Source organism: Pelobates fuscus, chromosome 3 (genome assembly GCF_036172605.1).
Source record: "Pelobates fuscus isolate aPelFus1 chromosome 3, aPelFus1.pri, whole genome shotgun sequence".
NCBI lineage: Eukaryota > Metazoa > Chordata > Amphibia > Anura > Pelobatidae > Pelobates > Pelobates fuscus.
Window position 1 is genome coordinate 244212286 of NC_086319.1, and position 24232 is coordinate 244236517.

Sequence of the window (24232 nt, forward strand, 5' to 3'; positions counted from 1 at the left end):
TGACAAAATTGTTTGGAATCTATGAATCAGTCATTTTCATTGAGAAAAATGCAATTCTTAAAGGGACACTATAGTCACCAGAACCACCACAGCTTGATGTAGTTGTTCTGGTGACTATATACCATGCAGGCTTTTCAGCGTAAACACTGCCTTTTCAGCAAAAAGTCAGTGTTTACATTGCTGCTTAGTATCACCTTTAGTGACAGTCACTTAGACGGCCACTAGAGTGTACTGGGTCACTGCTTCACCATGTGCAGCACCGATGTTCATGGTCTCCAAGCTCTGCATGGAGGCGCTGAATGTTCCTAAGAGATTCATTAATTCAATGCATCCCAATGAGGAGATGCGGATTGGAAAATTTGCTGCGCATGCACAAAATCCTCTCAATGCTTTCCTAAGGGAAAGCATTGGCTTAGCTGAGATCATAAAGATTGATAATCTCAGCCACTGAGGTGGTAACAGACGCGGCAAAAGTGGCACGGCGTGGGAAAAAAAGGTGAGTAAAAACACCTTCCTCATGCGATCGGAGGGAGCAGGTACCAAAACACGCGCACAGACACTAACTGACAGGCAGACTCACACTTACATTTTTGTATTAATTAAAACCCCTCTCAGCCTCCCTATCTTTAGGAGAGCTGAGTGGGTCTTTCCCTGGGGTCCAGTGGGGCTGCTCTCTAGCTGCAGTAAGAGTACTGCTCCCTCGCGTACTGCCTCCTTGCTGTCCATTGGCGGCCGCCTTCAAAGTTCCCTCGGCAGCCACATTAAAGAGCTGGCCAATCCCTGGCACCAGGGTGAAATTTCTAGTTGCCGTGGCGACCTGGGATTTGTCGAGCCCTGGCTCAATCCACTGTAAATTTAGGAATTAAATTACTTGTTTGTTTATGCAGCCCTAGCCACATCTCCTCTTGCTGTGACACATTGCTTGCATGTAAACTAATGGTTTTATTTTCAATAAGATGCAGCTTACTTTAAAAGGTTTTTTTTTTTTTTTTATTACCGTATATACTAGAGTATAAGTCGAGTTTTTCAGCACGTTTTGTGCTGAAAAACCCCAACTCGACTTATACTCGTGTCAAGGTCTGTATTATGGAAACTTACATTGCCATAATACAGACCAGGGGCTGTGTAGGAGGGGGGCTGGCAGGAAGCTGTTACTTACCTCTCCTGCAGCTTCTGTCAGCTCCCTTCTCCTCCGCGCCGGTCCGGTAAGCTCCCAGTGTAAGTCTCGCGAGAGCCGCGGGGTCATAGCGCGGCCGTGAGACTTACACTGGGACTTGCAGAGGGAGCTGACCGGACCGGCGCAGAGGAGAAGGGAGCTGACAGGAGCTGCAGGAGAGGTAAGTAAACGCTCTCTGCCAGCCCCCCCTCCTACACAGTACACACCACCAGGCAGGGAGGGGGGGATGAAAAATATAAATAAAAATAATAAAATATTAATATAACAAAAAAAATATATATTAAAATTATAATAATTTAAAAAAATAATAATAATGCCCACCCCCCACCAAGGCTCTGCATCACACACACACAGCATTCATTATATACACACACTGTAAATAAATATTCAATTAATATAATTTTTTTAGGATCTAATTTTATTTAGAAATTTACCAGTAGCTGCTGCATTTCCCACCCTAGTCTTATACTCGAGTCAATAAGTTTTCCCAGTTTTGGGGGGTAAAATTAGGGGCCCCGGCTTATACTCGAGTATATACGGTACTCTGTAAATTGAGCTGTAATGACATACAGGTGGCTTCTGCATCCTCCAAAAATCCATTAACAGAGCAGGAGATAAGAAAATTCTAAACTTAACAGAATTTGCAATAAAGCAACATTGATGACTTTACAGGAAGTGTTTAGAAAGACCAGTAAGTCACATGCAGGTGTGACTAGGGCTGCATAAACAAAGTGATAAAACTCATAAATGGCAGAGTATTGAGCAGTGAAACTGCAGGGGCATGATCTATAAACCAAAACTGCTTAATTAAGGTACAGCTGTTTTGGTGACTATGGGGTCCCTTTAAGTTTAAGAAAATGAGTAGAGGCGCAGTCAGAGACACAAGTCAAGAGGGATGGCGAGAGATCAGGAAAGGACAGGTAGATTTGCGTGTCATCCGCATTGAAAGGATATTGGAAGCCAAAGAGAGAGTTGATGAGCTTACCAAGGGAAGCAGTATAGCTAGAGGACAGTAGGGGACGATGGACAGAACCTAGGGGAACACAGACAAAGGAGTTGCGGAAAAGAGGAAGAGTCAGAAAAAGATCCACTGAAAGAACGCTGAGAGAGGTAGAAGGAGAATCAAGAAAGAGCAAAGTCTTGTAGACCAAGGTTACAGAATGTGTCATCAGTGTCGGGAGCAGCAGAAAAGTAAAGGAGAATCAGGAGAGAGCAGCAATTAAATAATTGGATACTTTAATCAGGGCAGTTCGACAGAGTGACAAGCGCGGAATCCAAACTGAAGTGGGTTGAGCAGAAAATTTGATTCACAGAAGTCTATCAATCGTTCGAGGATAGTAGCTTATAATAGGGGAGAAAGTAATAATAAAAGTAGCTATACGTTTAAGATTTCTCTGAAAACAAACTTAAGATTACTTTATCATTCGTCATGAGAGATCCTTCAAATAAGTGTGTGCCAAGCATGTCTCTTCCCAGCTCAGGAGAGAAATGAAGACACTACATGATGAGTGAACAGCTTGTAGCAGCTGTTATCAGTTTATTCACACTTCTGTTCAGTTTGTGAAGAGGGCTGTGGCCAAGCAAATGCCAAAGCAACCACTCCACAGCTTGAGCTCTCTTCAGAGCTGCAAAGAGGAAATATGTGCTCAGCATGCACACAGCTACACTACTGATGTCACTGATCCAGAGGACAATTTTCATTGTTTCAGCAATTTTCACAAATCGCCTTATAATCCTTACTGATAAGGGTATTTAATACACCATAAGCAAGTAAATTAGGTGGACAGCGCTAAGAATTATTATAATAAAATCATACATACACAGGTAGCAGCAGATTTCGCAATTGTGTGTCTTACTCTTAAAAAAAGGGAAATAAAAGTACAATGATAGTGCAGTATGTTATGAATAATATGGTTATAAAGATATATTGCAAAGGGGCACTCACGTTTTCCAGAGCTTATAAAGCTCTATTTTAGGAGCCTGGACAGAACAATCCCCGTCTAAGGATTGTTCTGTCCAGGCTCCTAAAATAGAGCTTTATAAGCTCTGGAAAACGTGAGTGCCCCTTTGCAATATATCTTTATAACCATATTATTCATAACATACTGCACTATCATTGTACTTTTATTTCCCTTTTTTTAAGAGTAAGACACACAATTGCGAAATCTGCTGCTACCTGTGTATGTATGATTTTATTATAATAATTCTTAGCGCTGTCCACCTAATTTACTTGCTTGTTTTGTTCTATTGTTCACAAGGTAAAAGGAACTCCTTGTTGGTGAATAGCTGCTTTATTGGATAGAGAGCACTTATCACTTTTTTCACTATTTAATACACCATACCCTAAACAATGTGTTGGCTTTAAAATTATGGTTCCTAAAAAGTGGGGCAATTAAAACCAATAAGTCAGTTTGGAAAGAAGTATGCATATACTGAGATCTCTAAGACTCCGAGCATATGTGATGTTTATAGGCTGATGAAGGTAAATAAATAAAAGCAGGTGTGGCTTGGCCCATACAAGATTGGGAACCCCTGCTGTATGGAATAAATACACAAAGTCAACAGGAAGATGAGAGCAGAATACAAACGCAGTGCAGTAAAACAAAGCATGCACTGACTTTAGTTTTCTGAAAGTGCATTTTATATTTTTATGAGATTTTTAAAATCCCAATGCTTTTAAAATATACAAGACATAATAAGGCTTCTTTGTCTTACGCAAGCTGATTGTTTGGCAAAATGGCGAGGTTAAAATAGCTTGCCTCTACCACATAGTCATTTCTCATCAGAAGGGACTTAGCAGATATTTTCACTGGACATGCAATAGAGGATTAGGATTCAGAGGGGTGGAAATTTATGGAGAATCCAGCAGGACCTTATACAGGTTCCTTAGTGAACACCAATGACTCTGGCCAGGAGCTGAAGATGAACATTCCAGTAAGAGAGTTTTAGATACTCAGATCTCCCTTCCCCCTCAACCTACATGTACAAGGGCATATTTCACAAAGACAAACAGGAAAAAAGAAATTATTTAAAAAAAATGTTTTTAAAGATCTCTGAAGTCATTACTACTACTATAAAGGGACACTCACAATGCAATCTGTGCTTTTCTCATACATAACCTTGTAAACTTACAGCACCTTGCATGAAAAAGAAATAAAATGTGCAGTTATCTTGATCTTCCAGAGAGAAGATGGCAGGCAAGGGGGTTGGTACATTTTTCACAACTTTAAGTGAAATAAAAAAAATATTCCTACTTTGCCTAGTCTGTGCTTAGTCTTACAATAGCTTGAAACAGTTTAAAAGAAATGTGACTACAAGACTTAGTTTTTTGATAAGTCATTACATTGACTGAGCGAACTCTACATCAGAAATAACCCCTTCAATCCTCCTTCACCAGTAACAAATCAGTCCCTCTTGCAAAGGGCAAATTTCAGTTTTCTTCAAAAGCATTTCTGAATGAATCGAGAGTAATGTTAAAGGATCACTACACAATCAAAAACATGTGGGGAAGAGGGGAATCATCATTTACTAGATGTAACCCAAATACATACATGCATTCACTTATTAGGGGTATTCCTCTTGAAACAACCAAATGCTTCTCATTGAGAAACAATCTTCCCATGTGTACGGGCACACAGTTCACAGCATTCAGAATGTGTGCTGGTCTGATCTGAGAAGAGGCATGTGGGGGGAAGCAGGTGCAATCAAGTAGAAGGTGCCTGCCACTTGCTAGCTCTGAGGAGCTAGCTGAAGCAGGAAGAAACCCCCTGGCTATTTAATGGGTAGGGGAATGTTCCATTATTTAATATAAATTGAAACAAGTTCAAAATACACAAAAATGTGGAATAGGTGGCGCTTTTTTATATTCGTGTACAATTTAGAGAAAATAGCCGCTAAAACACTCCGTGGGTACTCCTATAAAACCCACCACATATAAAAGATCACCAAAAATCAACAATTAAAACCTGCGTTTTCTTGAGTGTAGCGCTAAATGTGATAGAATAATACAATAGTGAATAGTGCTCTTAATTGCACTTACCCTCTTTTACACACTTGTATACATGAAAAAAAGGGAAAAAAATAGACAAATAATTGTGCAGTATGTTTAAGCTGAATTAGAAAATTTTTTGTGAATTCTGAAGATAGAGTCAAGTTCACTCACATTTGTTAGAGCCTTTTATAGATATAGGGCTCTAAACTTCCTGGCATCTGTGTCTTTTAGGGTAGACCACACGACCCCCCTCTCACGATATACGTATACGTGTTTTCCTCCAAGTTTAGATAGAAAAGAGACACAGGTAATCTGATCTGAGCGTAGTATTCCCAAATACTATAAATATCAATGAAAAATTAAGATATAGTATTGCTCACCTTTTTTAGAGCCTTTGTTAACCGGCTCTAAGTATATTAGCCTAGTGTCAATTTGTGGGGTGACACTACCCCTTTCTGGAATCACTTCGACAGGATACAGCAAAGAAGGTTGAGTATAAAAATATATTTATTATAAAATGAATATTCTAAAATTATGTATACAGTTTTACTAGAAAATAATAAAATCTGAAATATCATATATAAAATACAAATATTTGTTGCCAAAACGCGTTTCGCCGTCACACGGCTTCCTCAGTCGGCTTCTGATCTTCTTCTGAATAAAATCGCTTATATGTCTTTAAATCGACCGCCAAAATCTCCTAATTTTTAGTCCGGTGTGTTTCCAGTGGCTCGGGTTGATGTCGTCGCGTCACTTCCGGTCCTCCGTACTACATCTCCCATGGTGTTGTGCGGATCTCGGCGTCACTTCCGGTGTGTGTCAGCGGTGTTATGGGAAATTGAGTCCAAAGTGACATCGTTGTATAGTTCGTTTTTAGTCCGTGATTGTATTTCAAGCATATAAATCATATGTTCCGGGTAGAAGTAGAACGAGATAATTGTAACGTTAGTATTCAGGAACAATTTGACAGAAATGTGCAAATATTGAGATGACAATAAATAGAAATAAAATTATAAAAACAGAGAATAATCTATTATAGATTTGTCTATATTTGATTCCTTTGTTTAGTGTCATATGTCCACCTCTGCAGGTTTGGCTGGGGGTTGTTTTTATCCTTTAGACAGTGAAAGTGGAATACGATAAAGGTGCAATAGAAGTAATTGGATCCCTTAATATTTCTAGCAGCATACATTTTGAAGATTCTCAGGGTTACAAGTTATTTCTATTCTAAAGAGTGTAGAATTTGTTCTGACATAAAAAGTCTCTGAGTCTTTTCCAATATGGGTTGTGATCATATGAATGTCCTTAATTGTTATTTAGTCTGGGGTGGGGAATCGATATTAGTAATGTGATATATTAGTAATAAAGTTTTTTGGAGAATACAGTCTGTTGAAGGAATATTTGACTTTGAATTAGTCTTTGAATTTATTTTCAAGAAATTCTTAATTTGGTTACGGTGCAATTGCTGTAGGCGTAAAATTCTTAGAAGGGTTTGGTTTTAAAATTAAGATTTTAAAATTTAAAATTTTAAAAAGATCTTTTGTATATAAATATGAACTGGACCTCACCTTTTTTAGAAAATTATTAAAAAGTCTAAAAGGTTAAGAGGTTAAAGGAAATGGCAAAGTTCGAAATCCGCATTCAAACCATGGGGGGCTAGGGTGTTCAAATTAAAAATCCACTTTGTCTCGATTTTTCCTAGCTTCTTTATTTCATCCTCCCCTCTCCAATTTAAGGTGATTTTCTGTATAGCTGAAAAACTTAGAAATTGGGGATCGTTGTTGTGTACCTCTTTGAAATGGTTGGAAACGCTATGTTTATCATATCCTCTCTTTATGTTTCGTATGTGTTCATTTATTCTCACGTATAAAGGACGCTTGGTTCTGCCCACATATAGGAGATTGCAGGAACATTGTAGTAGATATATCACTCTCTTTGAAAAACATGTAGTCATTTCTCGTATTTTGTATTTGTTTTCTTTTTTTGAATCCGAAAATTCTATAACGTGTCTTTTTACACTCTTTGTGTTTTTACAGGCTGAGCATAGGCCACAGCCGAAAAAACCTTTCTTTTGAAAGAAAGGGGTGGGTTTTTTGTCTTTTATATGGTTGTGTACCAGTTTTTGTTTCAGATTGGGTGCTCCCCTGTATATAAATCTAGGCTTCTCTGGTAGAATCGAGTACAGCATTGGGTCGTTCCTAAGCATCGGCCAGTGTTTACTAATTATTCGTTTTATTCTGTTACTTTCTTGATTAAAATTACTAATGAAGGGTAGGATGTTGTGTTCTTTTGTGGTTTTCTGTTTATATTTCAATAGAGAGGATCTGTCCATTGTTTCTATTTGTTTAATAGTGTCCACAAGGGATTTTTCTTCATAACCCTTCTCTATAAACTGTTCTTTTATTCTTATGGCTTGGGTTCCAAACGTGCTTATGTCTGTGCAATTTCTGCGGATCCTCATTATCTGTGCTTTTGGGATATTTTTTAACCAGGGTGAAAAGTGACAGCTGTTTAGAAAAATGTAATTGTTTACATCTACTGATTTAAAAAAGGTTTTTGTCTTAATTTGGTTTTCTTCTATAAAAATTGTGAGATCTAAAAAATTTACGCTTTCTTTACTGTATTCCGTGGTTAATTTAATTCCCCAGTCATTAGTGTTTAAAAAAGTTAAAAATGACTTTAAAAGATCCTCTGAGCCCTTCCAAATAAAAAATATATCATCTATGTACCGCTTGTAGGAGACCAGGTTCGTCTCCCAGTCCTTGTTGTTATTTATGAATCTCTCCTCCCAAAATGCCATGAAGAGATTTGCATAGCTAGGAGCGAACCTGGTCCCCATAGCAGTACCGACTTTTTGTAAAAAGAATTCGTTATTAAACCAAAAATAGTTATTATTTAAAATGAGTTCTATTCCCTCTGTTATAAAATTAATTTGTTCATCTGGATAAAAATCATCATTCTTCAGAAAAAATTGTGTGGCTTCTATTCCTCTAGTGTGTGAGATGATTGTGTATAGTGAGCTCACATCTGCGGTGACTAGAATGTAGTCTGGTTCCCACTGTATTTCTTGTAAAATTTGAATAATATTGAGTGTGTCTTTGAGGTAGTTTCTAGTTTTTTGTACGATTGGTTGTAGGCACTTGTCCAGGTATTCCGATAGTCTACTTGATATCGAGCCTATGCCTGAGACTATCGGTCTACCTGGAGGATTGGTGGCATTTTTGTGGATTTTTGGTAAATGATAAAAAACAGGGATTTTTGGTTTCATGATGTTGAGGTATTTATATTCTTTTTCATTTAATATCTCTATTTCTTTTCCCCTCTGTAATAAATTTTCAAATTTTGTCTTAATGGTAAATGTCGGGTTTCCTGATAACTTTTCATATGTGTCCCCATCTCCAACTAGTCTTAGGCCTTCTTGTAGATAATCCTCCGTTCTCATAACTACAATCCCACCTCCCTTATCGGCTGGTTTGATTACTTTTTCTTTGTTCTTCTGAAGTGCTTTTAGTGCTAACCACTCCTCTTTGTTTAAATTCATTTGTCTCTTATTTTTGGGTTTGATTTGATTTATTTCTTGCATGACCGCATTCTCAAACGAAATCATCTCTTTGGATACAAAATTATTTGGGAAGAAAGTGGACTTTTCCTTAAGGTCAGTGTGTACATATTTTGAAGGTGAGGTTTGATATGTTAATTTGTCTGTTCTCATAAAACATTTTTTTAAACATAGTTGTCTTTTGTATTTATTTAGATCTATAAAAATGTCGAATTTGTTTAAGGGTTGTGTAGGAACAAATTTTAGTCCTTTGTTTAGAACCTTTTGTTCGGCCAGTGGTAGGGGATTCCCCGTTAGATTAAAAATAATTGATTGTGATTGTGCTAGTGTTTTTCTTATCTTGTTGTGTGTCTTCCCTCCTCGTGTGCCCCTCCCCTTAAATTCCTTTGTCTTTTGGGGGTGGTATTCTGAGGGGAATTTGTATTTTGTGGAGATTGTGCTGCTTTGTACTTCCCTTTTTGGCGTCCCTCCTGAAAAAAATCATCTTCTTCAATATTTCTGTTTGTTAAAATGTCAAATCTGTTGGAAGTGAAATTGTTACTTTTTTGTGTTTCTTTTCTATTTCTCGTGAGGATGGGTGATCTTTCCCTGGCTTTTCTATTTAGTTCATATCTTTCCTTTGTAGGGGTTGTTGCAAATTTATTGGTTCTTGGTTGTGGTGGAGGGAATCTTAAATGTGGTGACCTAGCTCTAGAGTGGTGTCTCCTATCATGTGAATTGTTGTGCTCCCATTGAGAACGTGTGGGGTTTGATTTGTAGTTGTTTTCCCTTCTATTTGTATGGACATGGTTATTTCTGCTCTGTTGTGGGGAGTGGTCTCTTCTAGTGTAGTGTTTTTGGTGATTATTGTTATGTGTATTAGTTTGTTCTTTTGTTGCATAGGTGGTAACTTGATTATTGTCATAATCGTACCTGTCCCTCTTATATTTCTTTCTTTTGATATTTATGGTCTCAATTTCTGTTTTGTCTATTTGTTTTTGGATTGTCTTTGTTATGGTTTCATATTCTTCAGAGGTAGTATGGTTTGCAAGTTGGGTTTGAATTTCATTTATGTCTTTATCTAATTTCTGTAAAGTGAGTTTTCTCCTTTTGATTATCATTTTCATAGTTGTGAAGGAGAAATTCTCTAGCATCTCCTGCCATTCTTCTATAAATTCTTCTTCCCCTTTATCAAATGTGGGATATTTGTTGTATCTTAGGCCTCTAGGGGTGATTTTTTCTTTAATATATTTTTCTAGGGTCGCTACTTCCCAAATTATTTTAACCTCTTGGTTCATGCATTTGGTTAATTTGTATTGACATTCTCTTAGGTCATGGGTATTGGTCTGAGGTTGAGAGTTGTGCATTAAAGTGGGGGTGTCAAACATAGTGTCTATATTTGTGCAGTAGTTCTTTCTTCTTTCAAATAGTGACATTTTAGCTGCCTCCACACTTACAAGGAGTAAGATATACAGAAACAAGTTCAAAATACACAAAAATGTGGAATAGGTGGCGCTTTTTTATATTCGTGTACAATTTAGAGAAAATAGCCGCTAAAACACTCCGTGGGTACTCCTATAAAACCCACCACATATAAAAGATCACCAAAAATCAACAATGAAAACCTGCGTTTTCTTGAGTGTAGCGCTAAATGTGATAGAATAATACAATAGTGAATAGTGCTCTTAATTGCACTTACCCTCTTTTACACACTTGTATACATGGAAAAAAATAGACAAATAATTGTGCAGTATGTTTAAGCTGAATTAGAAAATTTTTTGTGAATTTCCCATAACACCGCTGACACACACCGGAAGTGACGCCGAGATCCGCACAACACCATGGGAGATGTAGTACGGAGGACCGGAAGTGACGCGACGACATCAACCCGAGCCACTGGAAACACACCGGACTAAAAATTAGGAGATTTTGGCGGTCGATTTAAAGACATATAAGCGATTTTATTCAGAAGAAGATCAGAAGCAGACTGAGGAAGCCGTGTGACGGCGAAACGCGTTTTGGCAACAAATATTTGTATTTTATATATGATATTTCAGATTTTATTATTTTCTAGTAAAACTGTATACATAATTTTAGAATATTCATTTTATAATAAATATATTTTTATACTCAACCTTCTTTGCTGTATCCTGTCGAAGTGATTCCAGAAAGGGGTAGTGTCACCCCACAAATTGACACTAGGCTAATATACTTAGAGCCGGTTAACAAAGGCTCTAAAAAAGGTGAGCAATACTATATCTTATTTTTTCATTGATATTTATAGTATTTGGGAATACTACGCTCAGATCAGATTACCTGTGTCTCTTTTCTATCTAAACTTGGAGGAAAACACGTATACGTATATCGTGAGAGGGGGGTCGTGTGGTCTACCCTAAAAGACACAGATGCCAGGAAGTTTAGAGCCCTATATCTATAAAAGGCTCTAACAAATGTGAGTGAACTTGACTCTATCTTCAGAATTCACAAAAAATTTTCTAATTCAGCTTAAACATACTGCACAATTATTTGTCTATTTTTTTCCCTTTTTTTCATGTATACAAGTGTGTAAAAGAGGGTAAGTGCAATTAAGAGCACTATTCACTATTGTATTATTCTATCACATTTAGCGCTACACTCAAGAAAACGCAGGTTTTCATTGTTGATTTTTGGTGATCTTTTATATGTGGTGGGTTTTATAGGAGTACCCACGGAGTGTTTTAGCGGCTATTTTCTCTAAATTGTACACGAATATAAAAAAGCGCCACCTATTCCACATTTTTGTGTATTTTGAACTTGTTTCTGTATATCTTACTCCTTGTAAGTGTGGAGGCAGCTAAAATGTCACTATTTGAAAGAAGAAAGAACTACTGCACAAATATAGACACTATGTTTGACACCCCCACTTTAATGCACAACTCTCAACCTCAGACCAATACCCATGACCTAAGAGAATGTCAATACAAATTAACCAAATGCATGAACCAAGAGGTTAAAATAATTTGGGAAGTAGCGACCCTAGAAAAATATATTAAAGAAAAAATCACCCCTAGAGGCCTAAGATACAACAAATATCCCACATTTGATAAAGGGGAAGAAGAATTTATAGAAGAATGGCAGGAGATGCTAGAGAATTTCTCCTTCACAACTATGAAAATGATAATCAAAAGGAGAAAACTCACTTTACAGAAATTAGATAAAGACATAAATGAAATTCAAACCCAACTTGTAAACCATACTACCTCTGAAGAATATGAAACCATAACAAAGACAATCCAAAAACAAATAGACAAAACAGAAATTGAGACCATAAATATCAAAAGAAAGAAATATAAGAGGGACAGGTACGATTATGACAATAATCAAGTTACCACCTATGCAACAAAAGAACAAACTAATACACATAACAATAATCACCAAAAACACTACACTAGAAGAGACCACTCCCCACAACAGAGCAGAAATAACCATGTCCATACAAATAGAAGGGAAAACAACTACAAATCAAACCCCACACGTTCTCAATGGGAGCACAACAATTCACATGATAGGAGACACCACTCTAGAGCTAGGTCACCACATTTAAGATTCCCTCCACCACAACCAAGAACCAATAAATTTGCAACAACCCCTACAAAGGAAAGATATGAACTAAATAGAAAAGCCAGGGAAAGATCACCCATCCTCACGAGAAATAGAAAAGAAACACAAAAAAGTAACAATTTCACTTCCAACAGATTTGACATTTTAACAAACAGAAATATTGAAGAAGATGATTTTTTTCAGGAGGGACGCCAAAAAGGGAAATACAAAGCAGCACAATCTCCACAAAATACAAATTCCCCTCAGAATACCACCCCCAAAAGACAAAGGAATTTAAGGGGAGGGGCACACGAGGAGGGAAGACACACAACAAGATAAGAAAAACACTAGCACAATCACAATCAATTATTTTTAATCTAACGGGGAATCCCCTACCACTGGCCGAACAAAAGGTTCTAAACAAAGGACTAAAATTTGTTCCTACACAACCCTTAAACAAATTCGACATTTTTATAGATCTAAATAAATACAAAAGACAACTATGCTTAAAAAAATGTTTTATGAGAACAGACAAATTAACATATCAAACCTCACCTTCAAAATATGTACACACTGACCTTAAGGAAAAGTCCACTTTCTTCCCAAATAATTTTGTATCCAAAGAGATGATTTCGTTTGAGAATGCGGTCATGCAAGAAATAAATCAAATCAAACCCAAAAATAAGAGACAAATGAATTTAAACAAAGAGGAGTGGTTAGCACTAAAAGCACTTCAGAAGAACAAAGAAAAAGTAATCAAACCAGCCGATAAGGGAGGTGGGATTGTAGTTATGAGAACGGAGGATTATCTACAAGAAGGCCTAAGACTAGTTGGAGATGGGGACACATATGAAAAGTTATCAGGAAACCCGACATTTACCATTAAGACAAAATTTGAAAATTTATTACAGAGGGGAAAAGAAATAGAGATATTAAATGAAAAAGAATATAAATACCTCAACATCATGAAACCAAAAATCCCTGTTTTTTATCATTTACCAAAAATCCACAAAAATGCCACCAATCCTCCAGGTAGACCGATAGTCTCAGGCATAGGCTCGATATCAAGTAGACTATCGGAATACCTGGACAAGTGCCTACAACCAATCGTACAAAAAACTAGAAACTACCTCAAAGACACACTCAATATTATTCAAATTTTACAAGAAATACAGTGGGAACCAGACTACATTCTAGTCACCGCAGATGTGAGCTCACTATACACAATCATCTCACACACTAGAGGAATAGAAGCCACACAATTTTTTCTGAAGAATGATGATTTTTATCCAGATGAACAAATTAATTTTATAACAGAGGGAATAGAACTCATTTTAAATAATAACTATTTTTGGTTTAATAACGAATTCTTTTTACAAAAAGTCGGTACTGCTATGGGGACCAGGTTCGCTCCTAGCTATGCAAATCTCTTCATGGCATTTTGGGAGGAGAGATTCATAAATAACAACAAGGACTGGGAGACGAACCTGGTCTCCTACAAGCGGTACATAGATGATATATTTTTTATTTGGAAGGGCTCAGAGGATCTTTTAAAGTCATTTTTAACTTTTTTAAACACTAATGACTGGGGAATTAAATTAACCACGGAATACAGTAAAGAAAGCGTAAATTTTTTAGATCTCACAATTTTTATAGAAGAAAACCAAATTAAGACAAAAACCTTTTTTAAATCAGTAGATGTAAACAATTACATTTTTCTAAACAGCTGTCACTTTTCACCCTGGTTAAAAAATATCCCAAAAGCACAGATAATGAGGATCCGCAGAAATTGCACAGACATAAGCACGTTTGGAACCCAAGCCATAAGAATAAAAGAACAGTTTATAGAGAAGGGTTATGAAGAAAAATCCCTTGTGGACACTATTAAACAAATAGAAACAATGGACAGATCCTCTCTATTGAAATATAAACAGAAAACCACAAAAGAACACAACATCCTACCCTTCATTAGTAATTTTAATCAAGAAAGTAACAGAATAAAACGAATAATTAGTAAACACTGGCCGATGCTTAGGAACGACCCAATGCTGTACTCGATTCTACCAGAGAAGCCTAGATTTATATACAGGGGAGCACCCAATCTGAAACAAAAACTGGTACACAACCATATAAAAGACAAAAAACCCACCCCTTTCTTTCAAAAGAAAGGTTTTTTCGGCTGTGGCCTATGCTCAGCCTGTAAAAACACAAAGAGTGTAAAAAGACACGTTATAGAATTTTCGGATTCAAAAAAAGAAAACAAATACAAAATACGAGAAATGACTACATGTTTTTCAAAGAGAGTGATATATCTACTACAATGTTCCTGCAATCTCCTATATGTGGGCAGAACCAAGCGTCCTTTATACGTGAGAATAAATGAACACATACGAAACATAAAGAGAGGATATGATAAACATAGCGTTTCCAACCATTTCAAAGAGGTACACAACAACGATCCCCAATTTCTAAGTTTTTCAGCTATACAGAAAATCACCTTAAATTGGAGAGGGGAGGATGAAATAAAGAAGCTAGGAAAAATCGAGACAAAGTGGATTTTTAATTTGAACACCCTAGCCCCCCATGGTTTGAATGCGGATTTCGAACTTTGCCATTTCCTTTAACCTCTTAACCTTTTAGACTTTTTAATAATTTTCTAAAAAAGGTGAGGTCCAGTTCATATTTATATACAAAAGATCTTTTTAAAATTTTAAAATCTTAATTTTAAAACCAAACCCTTCTAAGAATTTTACGCCTACAGCAATTGCACCGTAACCAAATTAAGAATTTCTTGAAAATAAATTCAAAGACTAATTCAAAGTCAAATATTCCTTCAACAGACTGTATTCTCCAAAAAACTTTATTACTAATATATCACATTACTAATATCGATTCCCCACCCCAGACTAAATAACAATTAAGGACATTCATATGATCACAACCCATATTGGAAAAGACTCAGAGACTTTTTATGTCAGAACAAATTCTACACTCTTTAGAATAGAAATAACTTGTAACCCTGAGAATCTTCAAAATGTATGCTGCTAGAAATATTAAGGGATCCAATTACTTCTATTGCACCTTTATCGTATTCCACTTTCACTGTCTAAAGGATAAAAACAACCCCCAGCCAAACCTGCAGAGGTGGACATATGACACTAAACAAAGGAATCAAATATAGACAAATCTATAATAGATTATTCTCTGTTTTTATAATTTTATTTCTATTTATTGTCATCTCAATATTTGCACATTTCTGTCAAATTGTTCCTGAATACTAACGTTACAATTATCTCGTTCTACTTCTACCCGGAACATATGATTTATATGCTTGAAATACAATCACGGACTAAAAACGAACTATACAACGATGTCACTTTGGACTCAATTTCCCATAACACCGCTGACACACACCGGAAGTGACGCCGAGATCCGCACAACACCATGGGAGATGTAGTACGGAGGACCGGAAGTGACGCGACGACATCAACCCGAGCCACTGGAAACACACCGGACTAAAAATTAGGAGATTTTGGCGGTCGATTTAAAGACATATAAGCGATTTTATTCAGAAGAAGATCAGAAGCCGACTGAGGAAGCCGTGTGACGGCGAAACGCGTTTTGGCAACAAATATTTGTATTTTATATATGATATTTCAGATTTTATTATTTTCTAGTAAAACTGTATACATAATTTTAGAATATTCATTTTATAATAAATATATTTTTATACTCAACCTTCTTTGCTGTATCCTGTCGAAGTGATTCCAGAAAGGGGTAGTGTCACCCCACAAATTGACACTAGGCTAATATACTTAGAGCCGGTTAACAAAGGCTCTAAAAAAGGTGAGCAATACTATATCTTAATTTTTCATTGATATTTATAGTATTTGGGAATACTACGCTCAGATCAGATTACCTGTGTCTCTTTTCTATCTAAACTTGGAGGAAAACACGTATACGTATATCGTGAGAGGGGGGTCGTGTGGTCTACCCTAAAAGACACAGATGCCAGGAAGTTTAGAGCCCTATATCTATAAAAGGCTCTAACAAATGTGAGTGAACTTGACTCTATCTTCAGAATTCACAAAAAATTTTCTAATTCAGCTTAAACATACTGCACAATTATTTGTCTATTTTTTTCCCTTTTTTTCATGTATACAAGTGTGTAAAAGAGGGTAAGTGCAATTAAGAGCACTATTCACTATTGTATTATTCTATCACATTTAGCGCTACACTCAAGAAAACGCAGGTTTTCATTGTTGATTTTTGGTGATCTATTTAATATAAATTGTTCAGATTTCTCATAGAAATCAGCACTTTTATAAAGTGCCTTTTTAATGATATACTCCTCACCCATAAAGCACTTCAGCAAGCTGGAGTGGCCCTTTAAAAAGGACCACTCCAAGCATCATAATCAATTCAGAGCATTCAATGATTTGACATTTTACATGGAGTCCGTTGGGTGCCATTCTTCACTTCTGCTACCTCAGAGAGAAAGCCGGAAGCTCTCTGAGCTATGCATGAAAAGGTCTAGGACTCTAGGTCAAAGTCTGAAACAGATCATCTGAAGTTGCCAAGCTCGTTAAAAAGTTACAGAAAATTCACCATTTGTAAACCTTTTCTATTTTTATGAATCCAGCTCAAAAAAGAATGCTATCTATAGACTGCTATTGCAACAAAACAAGTTGATACGTAGGCAATTGTCCATGTTCTGGACCAAATAGATATATTAACTTAATCGAAAAGTATTTAAAACGTCCATATGCAAGTCAATTGTTAAATGCCTAATTTGTGGTCTGTTAATATAGGGACCGTGAAATACCTTGCGTATACTGCAGATTTCTAATGTCCCAACTTTTTGATTATGTGTACTGGTGTATTGGTATGGTATGCGGCCCCAACCTAATCTAATGCACAGAGTTCTGATGTAGAACATGAACTTGGAAGTAGTGAGGGGACTGCCTAACAGTGTAAAAAGTGGACAGTGGCTGGGATTGTCCCTAACCTTCACTAGATAAGTGTCTAAAATTTTAACAGGGCACCAGTGATTCTCGGTAGGGTAGAAGGGCACTTCTAGCGGATGGCATAATTGTTTGGTTTTGGAATGCCTAAGTGACAAAGGATAGTGATTGTTCACCTTTTTTAAGTCTTTCATAATGAGACCTAAATGACTGTCTACAAACAAAGGTCAGGTGAGTGAGGAAAGAAGTAAAAATAACGTGCAGTCAAGCCTCTGTAATAAAGTCACTCCCAACTTCAAAATCACAATGAAGAAGTACAAGGGCGCCACACAAATGACTGTCTGACTGGGCTGTTATTGTGAATTCTCTAGGTCTAAGGAATCCATAGAAAGCTATGTACATAGAGGTTTTTATAACCAGGTTTGTATGGGGGTCAAATTAAATGTGTCCAGTAAGTCTGATAGAGCCCGGAACCGTTATTTGTAGAGTGAGGATCTAATTTCTTTATGCCTTTCAATATATTCTTCACAGGGTCAGAAAGCAAAGGAGTTTGATTTGGCATGGTTGTAAAAATGTGGTGTTGAACACCTGATAGTTATATGAAAGTTTGAGATAAAGGTGGCAAAATGCGTCAAATGCAACCATGGTTTGATCAAATGAACGTGTATGTTGAATTCTAAAGAGAACTTCTGAAAAATTACCATAGCTCTATTGTATGTTTTCTGTGCGTTTCTTTTGTTTGTGGATAAGACTACTTATGCCAATTCCCTGCCATGCGCCAATAGCCGGGCTAGTCCAGGATTAAATTGTTGAACTGCGAAGTTGTGTCGGGTATTTGTTGGCTGCTGGGTGAAGAACAAAGAATTCCTAAAATTTACAACGGGACAAAGCGTCAGCAGCAGAGTTGGAGTAGTCTGGTATGTATTCGCAGAAGAGGAAAAACTGATATGTGGCAGCCAACCAGGTCAGCCTGCGAACTAACCTCATGATGGTCAACCCTTATGTCACAGGCTGTAATGTTGTCCGTATAACATTTGACTGCCATGCCCGACCAGGATTTGACCCATGTAAACGCAGCCGCTACTATCGGGTAAATTTCGAATAATGCAGAAATCTCGCGAAAGGAAGGTAGATAGAGTGTCTTTCGGCCAGCAATTTCTCAACCAGTGATTTTTGTAGATTACTGCAAACCCGGTGTGAGCAGCTGCATCCGTCCAAAAGACTGGGGATTGGTCGGATACCTGGGGAACGAAAAAAGGAAATCCCATTCCAGTGTTCAAGGAACTCTTGCCACATGAACAGATCTGCCTTTGAATCTAAGTGACCAGTATTGCCGGCTGGCAGACCTGGTAATAAGCGTAGCAGCCTAGAAATAAATGATCTCCCCGTGGGATAATGTGCATGGCGAAGTTTAATGAACCTAACAAAGATTGTAGGTCCTTCCGTGTGCAAGATCCTGGTTGTAGGAACCTGTTCACATCTTCACGAATGCGTATGAGTTTATCCTCGGGGAGACTTGACTGCATGGTATTGGAATCCAGTGTGATACCTAGAAAATCAAGTCTGGTGGTGGGTTCAGTGGTTTTGTCTTGTGACAGTGGAACGCCTAGAGTTGCAAATAGTGCTGTAGTGCTCTTTAGACTTGGAGTGCTATTGCTACTTTCTTTCATTAAAAAGTCACCTAGTGATGTTGATGCCAGCAGAGAGTCTCGGCAAACATGTGAAAGATTTCGGGGTTACTTTTTGCCCCAAAAGCAAGTCTGGTAGCGAAGTAATATTTCTCTCTCCACTTAACCCAATGAACATGCCATAAAGAGGGAACATGAAAGAATTGGTGATATCGGTCTTGCTGAGCCATGCCGCTTTACCAGCTTTCAAGATTGCCTGTATAGTATTATCCACAGTGGTATAGTGTAGAGAGAACTCAGTGGACAGTATGGAGGGAGTTTAGGCTTGGGTTTGCAGACGAATGAGGAGCCGACAGATCAATCATAAGAAATTTATTAGAGTATTTACTAGTAGCTATTCCAATCGGATTTGTGCGCCAGGAGGAAAAGGGGCCTGTCGTGAAACCCTTTTGAACTTCCTTCCCAATAAGATCATCCACTGTTTGTAGTTCGTGTACCGCGGATAGGAGGTTAGGACATTCTAAAGTACTTACGGAGAGTGACACTAGCCCAGTGTGGAAACCTTGTGAAAACCTGTGAATTACGTATTCCACCAAGTGAGTGGATGGATGAGTATTCAAGTAGAATGCCAAATTCCCTATGTTCACCTCAGTTAGACATTGTTTTGGGATTTAGCATGAGCCCTAAAGCACATGGAGCACATGTGCAGTAATCTGCAGGCACTGAAACTGCACACTCCTGCATTAAAAATTATTGCACACTTGTGCTCTGCCCAGGTAAACAATGCGTCGTCCGAGCTTGTCTTTTAAGGTTGGCTTGTTGGACCCAACTGGGTGGTTTGAGTATAAGGAGGGATCGGCTTCTGAGGGGCACAAATTGATGGTATGGAAGGTGGATGAGCAGACTGCACAAGATGGGGGCACCGAGCCTGCAAAAGAGTTGTGTGTCCAACAGACTCCAGTCAGTGCGGATGTTAAACTGGGCCAGGGTTGCAGCTGCTTTTGCCGACACAGACTTGTAGTAGTCATAAAACAAAACCCCCGTTACTTGTGGCCCAAGTCCACCAATTTGTCCATGTATAAATCAAACTCTTCCGGCGTTGTGGATAAACAGAGCACACAACATCCCTTCGGCATGTAAATACCGAAGGCTAGGACAAACTCTGGTATGGTGAGTTTGTTGTTGAGTCGTGGGTCTCTAGCCTTCATTACGACAGCTAGATCGCCATAATTGTATGTTCTGTTTTCCACGTCGTCTTGGGAAGCAATTAGCAAAGGGACTAGGTTTACATCTTTACCATCTAGAATGTGCTTACGGAGAGCGGGGAGTGAGGGGGGAACCCATGTGAGCTGGGGTAATGAAGTTGGTGGAGGGTGAGTGAAAGGTGAGGCAGAAGTCCTACCCTGTGTGTTGGAAGGAGTAAGTGCTTGTGCAGATCCTATGGGAGGAGGATCCATGCGAGCCAGGCAGGCATTTTCCAGTTTTGTCAGACTATCATTTATGGACTGAAGAGATGACAAGATGGTGTTTAGAGTTCCTTGTACGTTTGAGTTTTGCCCCTGTGAGCTGGTACCCAACCCAGTATCCTCCTGATGAGCTGTGAGCAGCTTGAAGAGTTCCACTTTCCTTGATGTAGCTGGGAAGGGGATTCCCCTCCGGCGCAATTCAGCTGGGATCCTGGGTTCTTGGAATTCACTGGCGGTATTATGCCTAACAGGGGTACTAGACTTAGCGGGTGTGTTAGGAGGGGATGATTCTTCTCCTGCAAGAAAAGAACAACACAATAACAAGGGTCTGATTAATGACACCCCGTTGAGCTACGTAGAACTGGCTGTTTAACTAGTGCCGAAGTGAAAAGCTATCTGCCCCGTGACAGGTGAGGCCCTGCTAGTTAGTTGCAAAGCGGCAGGTGAGATGATCCATCTATGATTTGGGCCGTGGGGCTCGAGCCACTAGCGTGGTGGTAGGGTTTTGGCCTCTCGGTGACAGTAAAGATCCAAAAACGTGTGGAAATGACAGGTGAGGCCCTAACTTTAACCCGATCGGTGGGTGAATGCGAGGCTCTATGATTTGGGCCGAGGGGCGAAAATCTCTGTGTTTTCGATTGGGGAGTTGGTCTTGCGGGACCAGATATAAACATAACTAAGGCCAGCACCTAACCCTGAACAGTCAGTTCTCTGGCCCTGGACGGGGGGGGGGGGGGGAGAGAGAAAAAAATATAATTGATAAATCTAAGCATAGTATTGTGGAGTTTCTTAATAATAGTGCTGATAGTATTGTAACCTATGACCCGGGTGTGCTGGAAAGTCCAGAGATAGCTACTACATTCCAAACACTTAATAGTGACACTAATACCAGTATATATGTTTAAATCCTAATGTTAGACTCTAGAGGATACCTTTAAATAAAGTTATACTATAAAGAAATAAGAAAGGGACACTACAGAAATAATAAATAAGAAGTTTAGAGTAACAAAGGTACACTGTGGTTAACATAACTAATTTAAGTTGTTATATAGTGTCAGGAGGCACACTCATACTTTAAAAGGGACAAACAGTTTAAGCTGAAAATGTGACTCCAGCGCCGATCTGCACGTCCACCAGGCGGCATCCGGCTTCTGAATCTCAGTTTCAGGAAGTGTGGAGTGTCGCTGCACAGTGGCGCTGCTGATTGACTTAGAGCGTCAGCTGACACTCTCAGCCAGTCAGTAGCTCCCCAGTGATGATTTAAAAAAAAAAAAAAAAAAAAAGTTATTATTAATTTTTTTTTTTTAAATCAATGGGAAGCTACTGAATGGCACAAATGGAAAGACATCACACCATGATGACCAGTACCAAAGTTCCACATCCTTCTCATCAGGCTCTGGGTTAAAAGCACAAATAAGCATGAAGACGCCAACAACAGATGGATGACTCAGGATATCACAATCATTTTCTCCAATATGAAGGATTCCATAAAGTCAAGACAATTATTGTTTGAGGTATTTGGTATGACTACGCTTATTTATTCTATCATTTTACACTCTAGTTATGTGGCAATGGCAACATAAGCAAAGTAGATGTCTAACCTTTTTGAATGATCCTTGGATCCACATACACAGTAAAAATTGGAAAACATTATCAAAATATCACCTGTATTGTGGTATTACATATTGAAGAAAACAGATTATGCTGAGGTATCATAATCCTGCCAAATTTACTAGGAGAAGATTGCAGTGCCATAGGCAATGCTTCCAGCACATTGTTGCTATATTATCTCACTTGTTTTCTCCTGCACTTCTGTTGTGCTCACAGATGTCACTAATATATATCTATATATATCTATATATATATATCTATATATATATCTATATATCTCTATATATATATATATCTCTATATATATATATATCTCTATATATATATATATCTATATATATATATCTATATATATCTATATATATATATATATATATCTATATATATCTATATATATCTATATATATATCTATATATATCTATATATATATCTATATATATATATATATATATATATATTTATTTATTTATTTAAACCCCCCAAATGGATAACATACATTTTAAAGCTACATAATAGACATAATAGATTGTAAGTTATTGCTAGAAAGCCCCTTTTTTTGTATCTTAAAAATGTATCTATGTTAGCTTGGTGAAGAGTTGTGTGTGAAGATAATCTGACAACCGGTCCTGTTACTTCCTGGTTGTTTAGTTTAGTGTAATCTGCAAAGACTACAAGTTAAAAAATGCGTGCATTTTATTATTGGAGGTATATCTACAAAATACAGAGATTGTATTTTTTTTTTATTTGGGCGGTGGACTGTCCCTTTAAGCATAGAAGCCTTAAAATATAAAAAGGTACGGTAACCTGAAATGTTGACACAAGAAAAACACACACAAACCCAACCATACTCAAGCTTGTAACTGTAAATTGTCATAGGTCATTTGCATCCTAACAGTTCATGAATGAGGCATACTTGGGCCAATTTTGCTGTACAAAACGTAAATGCTTTTTTTCTCCCACTTAGATCTACATTGCACTTTGTAGGTTTTTACACACAACACAAAGAAAAATAACAACAACCCAGTGTCTGACTACCCATCCCATGTCACTGAAGCACTGGGTCCTGCCTGTCACTGAGCAGAGAAGGCTTGCTTACACATGGAGGAGCCAGGGATAATCCTGGAATAAATGGTCTCTCTCTCTATAGGCTGCCAACCTACAGGTCACTGTAAAGCAGTGATGGCTGTCCTGCTGGGCATTATCTGCTGTGGGCCACATTACCCATGATGCTCAGCCTGTTTCCTTATTGAGAGTGCAGTGCATGCTTTGATTTGGTACTCTACCCTCCTTGCCCACAATGCTCAGCCAGCCAGATCATCCATGGAGCTATTATTGAGGAGTAATCCAAGCAGGACAACAAAGCTCAGCCATCACATCATAACTATATTATAACACAGTAACAGGACATGCTAGGCTCGGGTTAATGTGCAGCTTATCTGGTTTAATAAACTATGTAATTAGTCATTCAATCAGTGAGTGACTGGCATATCACCCCCAGCATGCCCTCCCCCTCCTGTCCCATCACCCCACACTGTGTGTGTCAGTCCGTACCTCCTGGAGCTGGCTCCCTCCGGGGTGGTCGGCCCCGCCAAGCTGCTGACGGAAGCTTTCCTTCTAGGACCGTTTCTTTTTTTGGGTTTCACGTTCTCATTGGGCGGAGAGGGGTCTGCTGGGGGCGCCATGACCTCATCGCCCTCCATTTTGTATTTTATAATAGAACACCGGAGAGATGGAGCGCTCGTCACAGCAACACCAACCGCCGAGCCGCCAGTTTGAAAAAAAGCGGAAGGGAAATTCTATCCAATCAGGAGACAGAAAAACTGTTACTAGGAGACAGGTATTCGTTTAAAGTCCCGCCCCCGAACGTCAAGATGCTTCTTGGCTGCTACGTCTCTCGATGACAAGAGGGTGAAGTCTCCATTTAAACTGTGGGCATAAGCCAAGGCAACAGCTAACAGTTATCGAATTTCTATTATTAGTAGTTTAATTCACCTTTTCAAAGATATATAGACAGGGCTGTGCGAACTGTCAGAAACGGAGAGCAAATAACACTAAAAAAAAATTAAAAATATTAAGAAATAGCAGAAACAGAAATAAACATTAAAAGGGTTTTAATTACTGAACTCTGATTTGTAGCTAACAGAAATCTAAATGACAACATTTAGGTAAAATAAGCTGGCCTGGGAATGGGATGATTCTTTAATACTACGGTCATAGCTTTGCTGTTTTGATCTACATTATGCAATTTAGATTTTAATTTGCTACAATTTGGAGTTT

The 24232-nt window shown here is 38.1% G+C and overlaps 1 protein-coding gene across 1 annotated transcript in view; it reads right to left on the reverse strand.

Annotated features, from left to right (window-relative positions):
* Nucleotides 1-23672, reverse strand: part of NET1 (neuroepithelial cell transforming 1) — a 46984-nt gene extending 23312 nt beyond the window's left edge. Inside the window, exon 1 of the mRNA XM_063448292.1 lies at nucleotides 23507-23672. Coding sequence (XP_063304362.1) covers nucleotides 23507-23655 — 149 coding nt within the window. The 5' untranslated portion in view covers nucleotides 23656-23672. The remainder of the gene's footprint in view (nucleotides 1-23506) is intronic.
* Nucleotides 23673-24232: the final 560 nt, after the last annotated feature.